Here is a 19,088-nt window from a genome sequence, read left to right as displayed (position 1 = left end):
GGATACATTGAAAAACTCATTCTTCTCACATGGTTAACAAGCACAAGTCCCAGCTCTCCTGCCTGCCAAGGTCTTATGGCCTTCTTCATACCATTCCTTCCTTCCACTCACCAACTCTTGCATTTGACATCTCAATACACCATCCATAATTACCACTATTCCCACACACTGTACATGTACTGCTAGCTACTCAACCAGGGAAGACATATTGTACTAATGCACGCTTTGCACTTTCCTCTCTATGGTTTCTCCTGATATCATATTAGCAGACAAGATCAGGTTCACTGGTCACCATAGCAAGCCAGAGGTCACTGAAGACTAATTACTCAATCTAACCTTTACACAGAATGTCCTTTGTAACCTCTTCAGTATCAGAATCTGCAGAAAGAATTTACATCTATTACTTTCTGTCTTTCTTTTGCCAACATCTTAACCTACCTTATTAGGTGGGGGGCCAAGTCCTGTTCAGCAGGCTGGTTTGATTTAGATGCCAAACTTCCTGTGTAGTAGAAGCTTCAAATGAACTGCATTCCATTATTGTTAGCTTTTGGCTCATAGACAAAAAAAAAATATGGAGATGGGATTGCATTTTCCACTGCTAAATATCCAGTTTCAAATCACTAATTACTGTTAACTCTTAACAGCAATACCTTAGATGTTAGTGGGGAATGTGCAATTATTCAGAGTCAATGCCTGGCAAGGTGTATAGTGATTCTCAGCCTAACCACACACATTCTCTTGGTGTTGCTGCTTGCCAAATCAAGAAGGGAGAATAGTTGCATTAACACCTTCATTGAAGACATGACAGCAAGAGATCTGTTCCCATAGTATCCATAAACAACTCAAAGAAGAACTTCGGAGTTGTATATGGATACATACTTTGATAATAAATGAACCTTTGAAGATGCCACAGTAAGTAGTCTGTTCCCACAGTCAAGGTAGAAAAGGGGCTCCTAATGTTATCTCTTACTTTCCTAGTAAAGTGCTGACAACAGATCACATGAATAATGATGTAAAGGGTGGATTACTAGAGCAGCAACTAGAGTTTTGGAGTACTGGCCCAGCAACACAAGTTTGAATCCCACCTGGAACTCAAGTTCTCAAAGTATTGATGGGAACTAGAATCAGTAAGTATGCCATCACTGGGCTTTCATTAAAACTTACCTAGTTCACAACTTTAGACCCTCTAAGCATAGAGTCTTATCTCCCTCACTGTGGAGGCAGCTAGTGCCAGTGATCTACATGATCCAGGACAAATAGGAAACCAGTCTAAAGAATGCAAACTGACTCAAGATAAAGCCTATTAGTTGCACTGTGCACTTACTGACTGATCCAGACAGTGGACCTGATGCTCCAGAAAAATTGAAGCAGCATTACTAGCCTTGTCTATCTTCCCAACAGCTTTTCCTACACATTTCTCATGATCAATAACAGGAAGCCAAACCTAGAGTTACAGGGCTTCATTGTAAACATCTTTTGGTATGACAAGGTGCTTGTAAAAGGTCAGGCACAGCAGGCTAGTACATGGCAACATTAAAAAAATTGTACTGAAAGTTAGTCATCAAAATCTTCTGGCTATAGTCACATTCAGGCTGAATGTGAAAGGATTAATGCCTTTGCTTAGAACCAAGCTCTAGTGTGGAATTTACAGTGCAGCTTGTACACAATCAATGACTTTTTACTCCTTAGATTCCCCTATACTAGATGGTCTATTGCACGATAAGATGGTAAATTTGGCTTGCGCTGTGTAGAGCACCTACGTAACTCCCCACACATAGGCAAATAGGAAATACAACTGTGATCTTCAATGTCAGCCTTATTGGACAGGGAGCAGAAGATTACAGCCGTGCTGAATTTGAGTAGCACCAATGCGGCAGCATTAGCCCTGCTGAACAGATGCAGGATTCATTGTAGTACATCTCTATGGTGGCCTCTTAGGAAAAGAGGTCTAATGCAGGACAGCTAGGCCAGAACCTTCCTGTCACTTGAGCCCTTTGGGTCAGTTATTTCTTCTCTCTGGGATCCACAAGTATGGCTTAAGTCCCCAGGTTCCCATTGAATAGCTTTAAGTCTTCCCCTTCCTGACTCAGCAACCATTCACCACAACCAAGCACGTGCCTGCGTATAAGAGGACTTTCCACAAATTTCTGTAAATAAAAGGCAGACAGGCATTAAATTCAACACTGCACAAGGATTGACATTTACTGCCAGCACCATAATGCCAAATTAATGCTTTATGAGCTAATACTGCAGAATACAACCCGTTTTACAAGAGTGATAAATGCATTTTAATCTGTCCAATTTAAGTCATCACTGGATCCTTATTTGTTTCTTGATAGGAGAATGTTTTCCAGAATTGAATTTTCAAGGATTTGTAATTTATAAAAAAAACTTGCCATAAGAAATTATGGAATTGCATGAAATCCAAAAATGCACATCTCCATACATTGAAAATCTGCCTTGCCGGACTTCAAGCCTTTTAAAAATTTTTTACTACCAGCTTGAGCATAAAATGCAGTCGTTTTAAAACTACATTTAACAGGGGTGTTTAGGATAGAGGGAGTGCAATGACAATTCACCATGATTACTGGGAGCACAGTGCTACTGTGAGGTTAAACAAGTCTACACAAGGTTAGACAGATGAGAATTAATTGTATTGTGACCAGCAAATTTTATGAAGTCTGATAGGTAGATGTAAGTCTCTTGCCATAGGGGCTAGAATTTAAGGTTAGCCATTGCAGGTCAAGATGGGTTTCTGCACTCAGGAGTGAATATTTGGTATTCCGTACCCTGGAAAGCTGTGGAGGTTCAAGAAAACTATTGATTTAAGAGAAATGGAGGCAAATATAAGAGAGTAGTGCTAACAATCCCATCTTGAATAGGAAGCAGATACAAGGGGCTACTCCTTCTTCCATTTCTATGTTCCTACGACTGGCAAGAGGCAGGTGTATGGGGTTGAGCAGGATCCGGGATCAGCCATGATGGGACGGCAGAGCAGACTCAATGGGCTGAATGGCTTAATTCTGCTCCCATGTTTTATGGACTTACATCCACATTAGAAGCTTAGTGTTTGGAAACAGCAAGACAGCAAGAATTAGCAATAGGCAACCATCCCTAATTGTACCATGGCAGATATTCTGCCCTGATTAAAGACCCAGTGCATCTGGATCTGGGCAGTTCTGTGTTTCTGACTCTGCTCAGGCTCAGCTTTTTGGCCGCATTATGTATTCTTGGCATCACAAGATAGTGCCCATTTGACATTGACAGTTGTTTAACAAGAGAACAGCAAGCAGGCATATTTTTAATTGTTTCAATTTTAATAAACTTAATTGATTTGGTGTACGAGCCTGTCTTTAGATTTAAAATGTTTAAGTTTTATTTTACTTCCACCCCCCAAATGTTCCAAGTGTTAATGAAATCTTCATGAGCATCAAACACATTCGCACTGACAGTTTTGTGACCTATGGAAAAGTGGGTATTTCACCAGTTGCCAAAGCTGAGAGTCACCTGCTGCCCACTCAGAGATAACCTATCTGCTACCATGAACCAGGGCGAGTGCTGGCCTTGCAGTAGCAGATTGCACTGGGGACATGCTGAAACCAACAGCCTAACTCAAGGCAAGCAGCCAGTGATACCAAGGCAATCAAAGATCAGCCCCAGTGGCTCAAATATAGGAAGGTCTATGTTGATTAAAATCTAAATTTTTGGACCAGCTGAAAACAAACACTTTTTGGGCCATTTGTTTAGAAATAGAGTTTTGTGCCATTAGGATTCAACACATGTGGACAATTTCACTTCCACCTAACTGTGCAGCCCACCATCCCCCCCGCCTACCATCTGTAAACTGTAAGAAACAAACACATCTTTCACCAAGCACCAACTTTGCAGAACATTTCATTATTGGCAGTTCTGCCATTGTTTTTCTCTCCAGAGCCTTCCAGATCCTCTGGTTCAAAGTCATACTGCTGTTTTTGTAAAACCAATAAGGTGGTCCTCCCACTGACATTTTAGTGACATTTGAGGAAATTAAAGCTTTGGAGTCTTGGTTAGCATCAGTGAGCCAACTAATTAACCAAAATATTCACAAATGCAATTACAATTTGGGAGTGACAAGCATTTTTGGGTTTACAATCTTCTTTTAAAAAAAAAATACCACTAACCCTTACCATTAACTAAAGGGCCCCTGGTCTTGTGGATATGTACTTTACTCTTCACCCCATACTTTCCTGAACAAATGAGTAAACAGGAGATTATCAGCATATTGCTCTAGTTCATGCTTGCAGCACCAATACTTTCAGTCACTTGGCTATAAGAGTTTAGACGTTCCAACCAGGAAGAACCACACAGCAACCACAACAAAAAATGGAAGATCTCAGTAGCTCAGGAAGCATCCATGGAGGGAAATGGAAAGTCAACATTTCAGGTCGAGAACTTCATTTAGATGGGTCTTCACCCAAAAAAATGTTCCCTAATCATTTCCCTCTACAGATGCCTGATCTGCAGAGTTCCTCCAGCTTTTTGTGTTGGTCCAGACTTCACCATTTCAAGTCACTTACAAATTTCAGAGAGGACCAATCAAAACCAATTTGAGCTTGCAATGATGGCTGAAGACTGGGTCTAGAACGCAAAGGTGGTCCTCATTTTTGATTGGATATTCTCCTCTCATAGAAAAACAGGAACAGAGCACATTCCAAGAGGGGAAAACAGGCTAAACCCCAACAGCCAGAACACATCATTAATGCAACCCGGAATGGATGAACTTAAATATTCTGGCTCAATAAAAGCTTTTAGTCCATTTCCCTCTCCAAAGAATGTTTCAAACAGAAAGTAACTAGTTTTGTTTTGAAATTTTAAGTGCCTGAAGTAATTTCAACAGCTTCAATATTTTTTGCCACTAAGTCTGCAATTACTTTAAAAAAAAACAAGCTTGTTAATCCTACATTCAACTCTAGGAAAAAAAAGAGGTTCTTGAAGCCACCAAAAACTAAAAGCTTCCAGCAAGCATGTCTCTTCACATTGCATTTCTGAAAGAGGTTTCAATATTTTTTATATAAAGTTAATTTCTGGAACATGCTCTTTAAAAATGACTTTTAATACTAAAGTGAAGCCTGAAGTCATGTCAGTAAGGTGTTAAAGTTTTAACGTATATCTGCAAGTAATCGAAATGCTGTGAAAGGCTCAACCTCCAACAGCTCAGAATTTGAGCTCAAGGAATTTGCAAAGCAGGGGTTTACCTCGCACTGAACAAAAAGGAATTATAATTATTATCTCCCTGATAAAACTCAAGGTTAGTGCATGATAGGCATGTTTCAGTGCTTCAAGATGCATTTTGCTCACATGCACCTGATACTCTAGACAAAAGGAGAATATTCCACCAAGGAGAATTCATTTGAATTGTATCCAGGCTCAATATCTACTGACCTGACATGGTCACTTAGATATCCCTTGGAAAACAACCCTCAAATCATTGTAATCATCGACAGAAGATTGAAACTCCACTCGTAATATGGTGCTGGGAACAAGAGATTCCTTCCTCAATCTCTATAGTAAATGTCCAATGATGTTGCATTATGAGCTGTAAAATGAATGAACCCAAAACTACTAACTTTGTTCTACTTCACACATGCAACCTAAACCTGCTGAGTAACTTTTAGGATTTTCTGTTTTTAAATAATGATGTCCATTTGCATTGCTGCCGACATACCACTCTCAAAGCTGGATCCATTCTTCTGATTAATGTGACACACTCAATAAACTATAATGAGAACCTTGGTTGCATTCTCTACTCACATACAGAATATAGTGGCTCCGTCCCAAAAACATCTATAAAGTGCTGTTGAGTAGTAGATGTGCAGCTGGAAGCAGAATTAATGAACAGAAAGGTAGGTTGCTCATTAGAATGTAAAATCAGCAGTGTTTAAACATGATTACAGGGGCTGGGATTTTCCATCAACACAAATACCATCAGAAATATTTTCAAGTGTCAGGAAAGGCAGAAAAGGAAATGCATCTCATACTTGAAATCTTATGAATATACAGTAGTGTACACCAGCCCCCTTCCCAAAGTCTAAGTTTTGCCTGGATGCCATGGGCTGCAGTTCACAGTTCCAAAATAATGTTTTAAAAATTTCCAAGTTTGGCACAAGTAATACTACTGCTATCCCTGCAGTTTCCATTAGCGTGCAGTCACAGCTGTGTGCATCAGTCACCACTAATGCTCATTGGGGATTGATAACTGTACAGGATGATTTGCTCGTGAGGCTTCATAGGCTCATTAGTAATCTTCACGCTCTCCTTTACGAAGGAAGCACATATGGTGCTGTAGTGCAGATGGCTTGGTTCTGCTCGCCTGACGGTCACATAAGCTTGCTTCTTTCATACCATCTCTTGGTTGCACATCTTGGCATTCAAATCTGTCTCTCAAACTCTTGTCTCCTCATGTTTAAAGAGCTCCAACGATACTTGCTTACTCCTCAGAATTCTGCCCTCACAGGGTGGCTAGAATCCTCGAGAATGAGATGACAACTGTGAGCACTGTTTGTCCAGCACCAAATACCAATGCCTCAAGTGGAGCCATCGTCTTCCCTGCTACCCGGTACACACCGGCAACTGCTGCACCTGCAGAGAAGCAAGGGCATGATTAAGGAGAGAAGTATTAAAGCCATCAAAATATAATCAGACATCATTGTTCAAAATGCTAGTTTAACAGGACAAAGTTCATTGACCACAGACTGAAAGTAAGCACCCTGACAGTGGTGAGAAGAGTTTAGAATGGAGCTGTAAAATTTAAAACCTGGGGGTGCATGACCGTATCTCCATGAAAGTGATGACATAATTGCACAGGAAAGTGAAAAATACATTCCTTAAGCAGAAGCACCGATAACAAGAACTAGGATGTTATATTGCATTTGCACAAAATATTGGTTAGACTGTATTTGTACAATTTTGCTCAAACTATATGGAATGGCAAAGGTTATTACAAAGGTTTGTGGTCATTCATTACCACAAACAGAAATACAATTCAATATTCAGCAAGCACTGTGTACAAATAAATGGTCTAGATAAATTTCACCAAAAGGGGTTAGATGCAGATGTGTGTGAAGAGATGTACTGTGAAATGGCACAATTTTTTTGACATGATTAAATAAATTTATAGCCAGTTGAGAAGCTAAACAACTGACATTGACACAGAACGATAGTTATAGTAGACTCCTTCTGAAGTCAAGAACCTTGCTGAATCAATGATCAGCAAGTCACACAGTATTTGTGCAGAATGCTATTTTCCAAGACAACTAACTTTCCACCCAACTGAAATGTTCCTGTTTCTCCCTTCACAGACACTGCCTGACCTGCTAAATGCTTCCAACATGTTCAGTTTTTAAGACTGCAAACATCTGCAGTGCTTTCCTTAAATGGTGATTCCTTAATTTAGTTATAACTACAAACAAAAAAAAATACAAAATGAGATTGGGGCAGTCTCAAACCAATCTACTGTAAAGCGCAAGTCATAAGGTTCAAACAACAAGTGACTTCTATTGTACAGATCACAGTCTTGTTCAAGTGGCATTGTTGGATTCTGCCTGCTGCGCAGGAAGCAAAGGCAAGTGTTGAGTTAGAAATCTGGGGAGTTTATAATTTCAACAGTATAGAAAAGCCCCAGGATTGACAGAAGTCAAACAAACTACCACAATAAATATCATTCATATGAAAAGAATTATAAAATTGAAAGATACTGCTTCTGATTCAACACTGATCGCTCTCACAAATTACGGAAAACAAAGCACATGCCACATCTGGACAGTTGGTAGAGGCAGAATAGTTTAGCTGTTGGCTACAATTTGAACATTCTGAAGCAACGGCAAGATGGAAAGATATTTTGTTTTTATTCACGTATATTGGCATAGTTTGGTGTAGACCAGCTTTTCACATGGAACATCAGTACTTTCATCCAAATACAACTTGCTGCAGAATTGTCTTACTGTGATACTTTGCTACTTCTCTATATTAAAAAAAAATCTCTTACAACATTATCTTAAGCATTGCAAGAGCTATCCACAAGTTTGGAATTGTTTTTTTCCATAAAATGGAACATTCAAAGTCAAGAGCCTCAGAGTCAGGCATGTTCCACCACTGAATTGGGGGGGAGGGGGAGGTTGAAATTCTTAACCTTCAATTCACATTCCTGCACTAATACCATGTTTGAATTCCCTCAGTATCTGCACCTGAAAACAACTGTAAATGATCACCAAAATTTAAAAAAATGTCAAGTTTGATTTCCCTAAACAAAATAAAACTCCCCGATACAACCACACAATAGAGCTTATGTGTTCACTACAAATAAGGCCATCATCAACCACTACTATGCATCCTTCTCTCTACTTCAAGGGGGTGAGAGGGCAGGGAAAGGAAATACCCTCTTCTCCAACTCCATCCCACAGATGGCGATAATGCAGCATATTGGACTGAGATGGGTCAGCTGGTCGAGTGAGGTCAGAAGAACAACCTTGTGCTCAATATCAGCAAGACCAAGGAACTGATTGCAGAATTTAAGAAGGTGAAGTAAGCAAACACTATGTGTCCTCATTAAAGGGTCTGCAGCGGAAAGGGCGAGCCCCTTCCAGTGAGATGGCAATAAACTTGAACTTGAGGTTCCAGTTCCTGGTGTCAACATCTGAGAAACTATCCTGGGTCCAGCATGTAGTTCATACATTAAAACAAAATGGGAGAAGGAAGGAGGGATAATAATATCTGAGGAAGACTGGACAATAATATGGAGGTATCAATGGAATTGTACCAGTTCACAGAAATGGAGGGAGTTCCGGTGGAAAAACCTGACAAGGTACTTTATTACACCCTCTCAGAAAACTCATTATGATAGTAACCGCCCCCCCCGCACCCCCCCGGCTTGCTGGAGAGATTGTGGAATCAAAATGCAAACCACTATCATATTATCTGGGAATGCTCCGTTATCAAAGACTATTGGAGTGGGATACATAATGCCCTACAAGACATCTTTAACTGTGAAGAACAAGACCATATATTTTAGATATATACCTCAAGAATGGTTGAAAAGAGATAAATATTTAATGAATGTACTGCTGGTGGCTGGTAAAAAGACCCTTACCAGGAAATGGTTATCACAGGAGAGCCCAATTTTTAAATGTATGGATGGAAATTACAATGGACATTTACAAAATGAAGATAACAGCATCTGTTAATCATAAGTTGGAACAATTTTATTCATACTGGAAAAAATGGTTTAACTACATAACACCTCACAGGCCTGATTTTATTCTCACAAGTCAATGAATATGTTGTAAAAAAAAAAATTACTCCCTACTCTGTACATAGTTTTCTTCTTTCGATTGTTCTTTCTTTCCTCTCCTTTCTATAAGTGCATACCTCAGATAAATATTATGTGGAGATTTGTGACAAATATGTTGATATGTACAGTATCTGAAATACATCTTATGAAAATGTTTGTTTGATGATGAAATTCAATAAAAAATAAATTACAGAAAAATGCTTAAGGAGATTGGGCATGTCAAAGACTGACAACTTTCTTTGGAAGGTAAGCATTCTGACAAGTTGCATCAGAGCCTGGTATGCAAATGCCAAAGCACAGGAATGCAAGAAACTACAGAGAGTGGTGGACTCAGCCAGTTCCAACATGGGTACAGTTCTCCTCACCATTAAGAGCACCTTCAAGTCAGAAGCATCCATCATCAGGGACCTCCACTACCCAGGCCAAGCTCTCTTCTCAATGCTGCCATCATTCAGGAAGTACAAGAACTTGAAGCTCAAGATAAAACAGCTTCTTTCCCATTGCCATCGGGTTTTTGAACAGACCTGTAAAATCTTCCACGACCTCAGACCTGAAACATCGACTGTACCTCTTCCTAGAGATGCTGCCTGGCCTGCTGCGTTCACCAGCAACTTTGATGTGTGTTGCTTGAATTTCCAGCACCTGCAGAATTCTTGTTGTTTTTGTTATTGTTATATTTTGTTTATTTTGCACACAGGTATGTTTATGTTAATTTGCAACTGCCATCGCTTTGTTTGGTGATGTGCTGCATTATGCAATTTAAACACATCAATCACAGCAGCACTTTAAAATTCTGGATTTGTCTTGTAATCTCACAAATTACCTTGGCAAGGATAATTATGATATGGCATCAGCCACTTAATCCAAAGTCTCTGAGGTTCTAGTTACCAATATTTAAAAAAATTGGCCTTGAATGAAGTCCATTCTAAATATTCTAAATAAAAATCTATCAATCCTCAAATTGGTGGACCCCGGATGGCAGATTCAGGACACAAGTGTAGTTTCCCTTTAAGAAAACAGAAACAGGGAAGGCACTCTGGGCTACAAGTAGGATTGGAATGCAAAAGCCTTAGACCCCCAACTCCTGACTATCCCGCTGGCGAATGGACAGTCTCTAGACAATAAAACTGAAGACCTCAGGGCAAGATTGCAGTACCAGAGGGACATCAGAGACTGCTGTCTACATTGCTTCACAGAAATATGGCTCGCCCCTGGCTACTTTGGACACAGCGCTGCAGCCAGAGGACTTCACTATCCATTGAAAAGACAGGTCTCCTTTTGAGTTTCCTAAAGGTAATGGAGGTGCAGTATGCTTTGTGATCAACTCCATCATGGTGCACAGGGCAGTTCTACTTCAATCCTGCTCACGCAACCTGGAACATCTAGCAGTCATGTTCATCCATTTTATCCACCATCATCCAGTCAGTGGTGTGCATTCCACCTCTGGTGATCATCAGCCAGGCACTGAGGCAACTGAGCACCATGATCAACGTACACGAAACAGCACAACCTGATGACTTCCCTATCATTGTGGGGGATTTCAACCAGGCCAACTTGAAGTCGTCTCTGAACAGCTACCACTAACACATCACCTGTGGAACCAGAGGAGCCAACACACTTGACCACTGTTACACCACCATTAAGAACGTGTAACACTCAGCTATATTGGCTCGTATATGTCTAGGGGAAGTCCCGCCCAGCACCAGCCTGAACACTTCTCACTGAGTCGGTTGCTGTACCACTGCCACCCGAATCAATCCCACACATCAATCATCAGCCAGCACACACAGTACGTTGTACCAAGTGCACTCTATAGATATTACTAAGCCTATGAAATTAATATAAGTGCGATACAGAAAAGGAAGTAATGGGGAAAAAAAGGCGCCAGACTTATCACAGTCCAAGTTCTTCGTGCGCAACCGTTAGAGCTCAATCAATTTCTGATGACCACCTAGATCCTGTTGACTCGCAGCTCGGGACCACCCGGAGTGATCGACCAGAGCCTTTTCGCACATCCGCCGTCCTCTCCGTCTCTCCTCCGACTCCCCGCCAAAAACCCCCGTTCCCAGTCATATGATACAGCATTATCACCCGAAGAAACGATAACATGAACACCCATTGGCTAATAGCACCCTGCTATCTGTATTAACCCAAGCAAATGTCTAGCTAGAGACTTTCTCAGCATTTAACATAACATAGAAACCATTTTAATCCACATACGCAGCAATTTCAAGATTATCATAACAAAGAAGCCATATACGCAGCAATTTCAAGATTATCATAACAAAGCAGCAATCCACATACGCAGCAATTTCAAGATTATCATAACAAAGACCCCCACCAAATAAAAGTCATGCCCTCATGACGTTAACAGGATTCACCAGTGCTCTTTGCAAAACAAAACCCAACCCAGGTGCATAAAGCAGTGACATAACTTCCCAGGGCTGTAGAGATCACACCCTGTTCTCCCGGCGCTGTAGAAGTCAACCTCTCCAGGGGGTGCCTACTCGTCTGAGACCTATGTACTTCCTCTGCTGGCTCTTCCGGTTCAGACACCCCAGGCCTACCTGTCAGACCCTCACCCTCACGGGGACCCCTTGGCACCTGTGAGCCCTCTGCCTCAGGTTCTGGCTCCACACTCTCCTCCCCCAATCCCGGCTGTATTACAGGCGGCTCTGCAACACCCTTCCTCCTCTCCCCTAACTCAGTGAGGGAAGGGCCAGGAGCCTCTTCTCCCAGCACTGGCGAATCAGTGAACGGAAACAGGTACCACACATCCGAATCATCGTCTTCCGATGACGTATCCCTTCTCGGGGTGGGGACTGGCCCCGTCTCTTTTGCAGCGGGCTCTTCCCTCCCCCCGCACCCTCGCAGAGACCTCATACAAGCCATAAACTCCCATTCGGGCTCTGGGTCTACCTGCACCTCTCGACCTAGAAGCAACAGGTAGTTCAGATGGAGTACCTTGACAGGCCCCTTCCCATCCTCGGGTCTCACCCAGTAAACAGGGAGATTCGGCATCTGACTCTCCACCACATAGGGGGTGGCTGCCCAACGATCCACCAACTTGTGCTTACCAGGTAGTCCTAAATTCCGGATAAGGACTTGGTCTCCCGGCAATAGCTGGATGAACTTTACTTTCTGATCATACCTCTTCTTATTGCGCTGATTCTGCTTGGTTGCCGCCGCATCAGCCAACTTGTACGCCCTTTTCAACTCTCTCCTCACTTCAGATATGGCTTCGAAGTTATTTCACCCGCTTCAGTTCCAAAACACAGATCAATGGGCAACCTCACTTCCCGTCCGAACATCAGATACCCGTAGCGTCATTGCGAGTACAATTGTAAACAGTGAATCAAATGGCCGACGTGCTGACTCCACTTACTCTTCTGTCCGATCTCCAAAGTGTCAACCATGTCCAGCAGGGTCCAGTTAAACCTCTCGGGCTGAGGATCACCCTGCGGGTGATAGGGGGTGGTTCTGGATTTCTCAACCCCAAGCATACCCAGTAATTCGTGGATAAGCCTGCTCTCAAAGTCCCGTCCCTGATCACTATGGATCTGCCGGGGAAGGCCATAATGAACAAAGTACTTCTCCCATACACCTTTGCCACTGTAGTCACTTTCTGGTCCTTAGTAGGAAAAGCCCGCGCATATCTAGTGTAGTGATCCATGATGACCATTGGCGGTGTTGCTGGTGTCTAGCTCAATAGACAGGAAATCCATACACACCAGGTCCATGGGTCCCGCACTCTGCAAATGGGACAAAGGAGCCGCCTGCGCAAGCAAGGTCTTCCTCCTGACGCAATGGCTACAGGTCTTACAGTATTCTTCAACCTCCCCCCTCATCTGGGGCCAGTAAAACCGGTCCTTAAGTAATCCATAGGTCTTTTCTACCCCCAAGTGCCCGGAATCATCACGTAGTGCCTGGAGCACAGTCTTCCGATTCTTCTCAGGCATGACCAGCTGCCAGCACTGGGGGTGGTGCGGGGGCGACGTGACCCAGTACAAGACTTGGTTCTTCAGCTTCAACCGAGGCCACTCTTTCAGTAGTAGGGGAGTGGAGGCGTGCTTTGCCTTCTTCACCTGGGCCATATCCCCGTCTAACCGCATACCAGATAGTGCCAATGCTCGGGTCATCATGCAGAGCCGCCCCCACTCCCTGGGGGCTCAACTCCGGCAGCTGCCTGTTCCTCAGAGCAGTCAAATTACAGTAAACAGTGGTAGCGCGTCATCGTCAACCCCCAATTGATCCACTGCCCGATCCGGCCCCATCGGGGCTCCTGCTTCTCCGTCGCTCCCAACTTGACACATGGCCTTCACTCCCGGGGCAGGGACACTCTTCCACTCCTCAGCCGTGCCCAACTCGTCATGCGCCTGACGAGATAGAGCATCTGCATCGATGTTCCGACTCCCCGGCCCGTACTTCAGGCTGAACTCATAGGCAGACAAGGCCGATAACCACCGGTGTCCAGTAACGTCCAGCTTTGCAGAGGTCAGGATACAAGTGAGGGGGTTGTTGTCAGTTCTCATCTCAAACTGGGCCCCCTATAGATAGTCACTCAACTTGTCCACTACCGCCCATTTCAACACCAAGAACTCCAGCTTGTGAGTGGGATAGTTTCTCTCAGATGGCGACAAGCTCCAGCTGACAAACGCCACCGACCTCAATCCGTTGCCCTGTTCCTGGTACAGGACAGCCCCCAGACCCTCGTGACTGGCATCAGTGTGTAGAACATACGGCTTCCGGGGATCAGCAAAAGCCAACACCGGGGCCTGTGTCAGTGCCCTTCTTAGAGATTAGAACGCCTCTTCACATTGAGCATCCCACTTTGATCCAAAGGGCTCCCCCGGGTTCAAGTATCCTTCTACCTCTGGCCCTCAGTCTCCCTTCCTTTCCTTCTCCACAGGTGGATAACCACACAACAGCTGGTTCAATGGGTGACTCATTTTCGCATATCCTTTCACGAATCACCGGTAATACCCACACAACCCCAAAAAACAAGCGTAAGGCACTCACATTCTGGGGTCTCGGTCAGGTGGTTACTGCGGCTATCTTAACCGGATCAGTGGCCACTCCATTTCACGAGATTATGTGCCCGACATAGCTGACCGACGTCTTACAGAACTGACATTTATCCAGGGAAAGTTTTAACCCGTCCTCCTTCAGCCGACTCAGCACCTTCAGCAGCCGCTCCTCATGTTCCTCCAACGTAGATCCAAACACTATCAGGTCGTCCACATTGAACCAATACCTCCAGCAGGTTCATATCCCCCACTGTCCTCTCCATGAGCCACTGGAAGGTGGCTGGGGCCCCCGATATGCCTTGGGCATTCATTCGAACTGGAAAAATCCCAGGGGCCAGATAAAGGCCGTCTTCTCTTTATCAGCCTCACTCATTGGAATCTGGTAATACCCACTCCGCAAATCCAATACACTAAACCACTGCGTCCCAGTTAAACAGGCCAATGCGTCTTCCACCCCTGGGACCGTATACTGGTTGGGAACCGTGCGCCGGTTCAGAGTCCTATAGTCCACGCACATGTGTACCTTCCCATTTTTCTTCCTTGCCAACACTATGGGGGACGCATAGGGGCTTCGGGACTCCGCGATAATCCCTGCATCCTTCAACTGCCGCACATCTTCCACATCTGCTGGGGCCAACCGCCGCGACCTTTCTCTAAACGGGGTGTCATTTGTCACCCGGATAGTGTGCCGAGTGCCCTTGGAACATCCCACATCAAACTCACCCTGAGAAAAGACATCCCCTAGCTTCAGCATCTTCTCCACCAGCCTGCTCTTATACTTCGGCGGTACAGGGGAGTCTTTAAAATTAAAGGCCTCCTCGGTCAGCTCCCCCCACCCCCCGCCCCCGTTCTCCAATAGTTTTCCTCCAGTGGGTCTCACGGGGGCACTAAACATCACCGTAACCGGGAACAAGTGCGCAAGGGGCATCCCGCACTTAAAGGTGATCTCCCTGTCCGTAATGTTCCTTATCACCCCTATCTGCCGTGCCTGTACAGCTGAGGGCCTCTGCAATTCAGGTCTCACCAGTGCCCCAGGCGGGAACCGGGACTCCCCTTCCAGGTCGTCTGGGGCGTCTACTAGCAGGGCCTCACCCGCCAGTACTCCGGGGGTCCCCATCACTAATGCCACCTCCCCTGGCCATACACCACACTATCCCTAGTTTGCATTCAGGATCCTGCCCCTGGGGGTCACCCACTTCTTCGAACACCACTCGAAACACTGGGTGTACCGAGAGGGTCTCCAGAAAGTTCTCCCACACCTTCTCCTTACAGGCTCCCAAGAGCTGTCGCACCAGAGGGGAGTTAATCCCCATCAGCAGGGCAGCGCCACCGGTTTCCACCAGGTCCGGACAAACCAACACCAATGTGTCAAGGGCTTCTGACACTCCCACATTGCCCTCCGAGAATTCCAATCTCACTAACAGGTACCCATTGTACGGGTAATCACCGCCACCTATGCCCCAAATCTCCAGTGCATTAAACGGGGTTACTGGCAAATGCTTCAGATATTTGTTGTAGAACGACTGGTACAGTAAGGTAACCTGCAATCCTGGGTCAGGGATGGCTTTTGCAAAGATTTCCCCTATCCATAGGGACACACTGGAACGGGGTCCCACCAGTCCATCCAGAATTAAGGGCTTGTGCTTTCGGGGGTTCCATGGCTGCTTTCTGGGAACGTGTTCCTCCTGAGACTCCAGTCCATTCCCTCATTGAGCCTCTCCTAAGTTTCCCAAACCTCTCCCTTCTTAGTGGCCCAGGGGCCCTCCCTCCTCGGAGCATCTTGTCTCTCACAATCCCTCCGCAAGTGACCCGCTTCCCCACAGCTGTAGCACATCCCTGGCCACTCACATTCCCACCAGAAATGCCCCTCTCTCCCACAGTTATAGCACATGCTACCCGCCGCCTCTCTCCTCCCGGGACGCCCCCCGAAGGGGGTAATCCCCTGTCCATCCCCTCAAGCGGTGGGGTCCCTCCCCCCCGGGACCCCTTGGATTTCTCTGTTCTCAACCCAGCTACCTCCTGAACCGCTGAAGACCGTCCCTGGGGATCTGAGCCCCCTTTACAGCCCAAAGCACTCTCCTCCTCCCACACCTCTCTAATCAGCTGCCCGAATGAAGGAGGGCGGCTCCTCTTATATGACTGCTGGATACTCCAAGCCACCCTGTCATCCTCCCAGGAACTGTTACATATCTGACTCATCCTCAACTTTGCCACTTCGTCTGCCTTCACTACTCCTCGGCGCCGCAACCCAGTAAGCTTTCCTTCCAGCCGGAAAGCGTATTCTGAGATCCTTTCCCCTCTTCCCTGCCCCATTTTTTGAAACTCCACTAAAAGTCGCCAGGGATCTCCTGACCGTCCAAACACTTCCTCCAAAGCGTCCAAACACTCCGACAGGGAAGCCGAAGGCCGTTCCGCTCTCAACTCGCAGACTACACTGGCCGCTCCACCCCTCAAACTTTCCACCAATCGCTGTCTCTTTTCCTCATCCGAAACTGACCATGCCTCTAACAACTGAGACGTATTCTCAATCCATACTTCGTAGTTATCCTCCTCTTCCAGGGTAGGCGTGGCTTCTGAGAAAATTCTCAGCTTCCGGCAGGGCCCCTCAACCCTTCTCACCAGGGTGGTAATGGCATTGTTGTTACTTTGCCTAATCTAACAGGTTTCTTTCTTAACTCATGTCCCCGAGAGACAATATTCTGCTACAACTACTAAAAGCATTAAATAACCCTCCCACCATTCTCATTTTGTCACTATTAAATACATTCTTAAAATCCTTATCAACCTTGTTTGCTAATAAAATTGTCTTGATTTTCATTTCTTTATGTTAGTACTTCTCTGTACAACTAACCCTGATGAGGAGGAAAGGACCTATCACCAGAAATCCAGAGGAGATAACTTTATTTCCCCCATCATTGAAATGTTCCCACGAACTATGGACTCACTTTCAAGGACTCTTCACCTCATGCTCTCGATATTTATTATCATTTATTTTGTATTTGTACAGTTTGTTGCATTTTTGCACACTGGTTATACATCCGCCCTGTTGAGTGTGGTCTTTCATTGATTCTATTATGGTTCTTGGATTTACTGAGTATGCCCAGAAGAAAATGAATCTCAGGATTGTGTATGGTATAGATGGGTTGTATATGGCACAGATGGTGTATTTACTTATATATAGAATATTTTGAACTTTGGATTGTTGTTAATTGACTATAGTTGGAATTGTAACTTATTATATGGTGGTTAAGCAATTTAAGAATCTGGTGCTTTGCTACTTTTATAACATTTAGCCCAAGAATAAATTCACCTGTTATTTCTGTTCTTGCTCAGACAGGAGTGCTTTTACTTCTCTGATTCGGTTTCTAAAACTCAAGTTTATACTCCTCTCAAGGGCTTATCCCCTCCTTCATAAAATACTCCTCCATGCTAACTTCTCCTATAGACTCTGTTCCTGCAATTCTACCCTTTGTCAGGATTTTCTCCCTCTTCTCACCAGATTTAGAAAGGAGGACAGCAGAAACCCATAGGAAAAGTCAACCATCTGGTCTGGGTTTGGATTCATGCCTGGGCCAGACCAGCAAACTTGTTTCTCTCGAAGACTTACTGTATATACCAAATTTAACGATTTCATTTTCAAAATCCAGATTATTCGCTGTCTTTGGGGGTCTGAACTAACAGTCTGGGTTACAGTATTAACCATTTATACTCAATTAATTCTTTCCCCAAGCTCTCCAACCTATCTTTATTCCTCAATCCTTTGAAGCTTTCTTCTACCACCACTACCTTTATTATTAGAGTCCCATTAATTTCCCTAACCCCCAATTACACTTCATACCCCTCAAATGCTTAACTCAGTTTTAAATATCAAGATTAGAGGGGCAAAGCTTCAATTTTCAAAAGAGAACTGTGTTAACGAAGTCAGAAAGCATCTAGTTGAATTGTTTAATTTCAAAGGAAGATGAAAGGCTTCCTGCCAACTGGCTTTTCCCACATTTGATAGCTTAACTAATGACACAATTTCAAAAACTCCAAAAATACTAACACAGATTTTAACCAAACTGAGAATGGCTCAAGCACTCTTAAATGGAAATCTATGGTAAGCCACAAGTGGAAAAACTCCGGGGACAAACCAAAGAACTTACACAAATTTTTGATTAAAATCTTCAAAACACATTAACATACAGCATGAAAAATTCCAGGATTTAACTATCCAGATACCAAAAGGCACTATACATAACTGCCCAAATCTCAAGTACTTACTTGTGATCATTCCTCCTGTTATGGATGCCAGGAAGCCCACAACTATGGCTATCACAGATATTAATCTGCCCTGCTTGTGTCTTTGAAGCATTACAAACATCAGGAGACCAACGGCACCATGAACGAAGAGGGAGGAGAAGAGGGCCCAGAGGAAAACCCAGTACCACATCTCTGTGAAGAAAAACAAATAAGACAAATGAAACAACTGAAATAAAGAGGGGATAAATTCAGGAGGGCCCTGTTTTAAAATCGGCTTGGAAAATAAACTAATTCACCTTTCAAGGGAAGTGCAAGCCCAAGTTAGGTTCTTCTTCCGAAGAAATTTATTCTATTAGAGGCAGAGTAATGCAGCACGAAACCAGGCCCTTTAGATCAACTCATCCAAGCTGAGCAAAGTGCTAAACTAGTCCCACTTCATTCTACACTTTTCCTATCCATGTACTTATCTAAAAGCCTTTTAAGAGTTATTATTA

At 44.0% G+C, this 19,088-nt stretch overlaps 1 protein-coding gene across 1 annotated transcript in view; it reads right to left on the bottom strand.

The window, feature by feature from the left end:
• Positions 1-6,282: 6,282 nt before the first annotated feature.
• tmem170b (transmembrane protein 170B) overlaps positions 6,283-19,088 on the bottom strand; it is a 51,255-nt gene continuing 38,449 nt past the window's right edge. Inside the window, exons 2-3 of the mRNA XM_072283070.1 lie at positions 18,616-18,786; positions 6,283-6,618 (exon numbers count right to left, since the gene is read on the bottom strand). Of these exons, the coding sequence (XP_072139171.1) occupies positions 6,488-6,618; positions 18,616-18,786 (302 nt within the window). The 3' untranslated portion in view covers positions 6,283-6,487. The remainder of the gene's footprint in view (positions 6,619-18,615; positions 18,787-19,088) is intronic.

This window comes from Mobula birostris, chromosome 19 (genome assembly GCF_030028105.1).
Source record: "Mobula birostris isolate sMobBir1 chromosome 19, sMobBir1.hap1, whole genome shotgun sequence".
Lineage (NCBI taxonomy): Eukaryota > Metazoa > Chordata > Chondrichthyes > Myliobatiformes > Myliobatidae > Mobula > Mobula birostris.
This window is presented reverse-complemented; position numbering and strand designations above follow the sequence as displayed.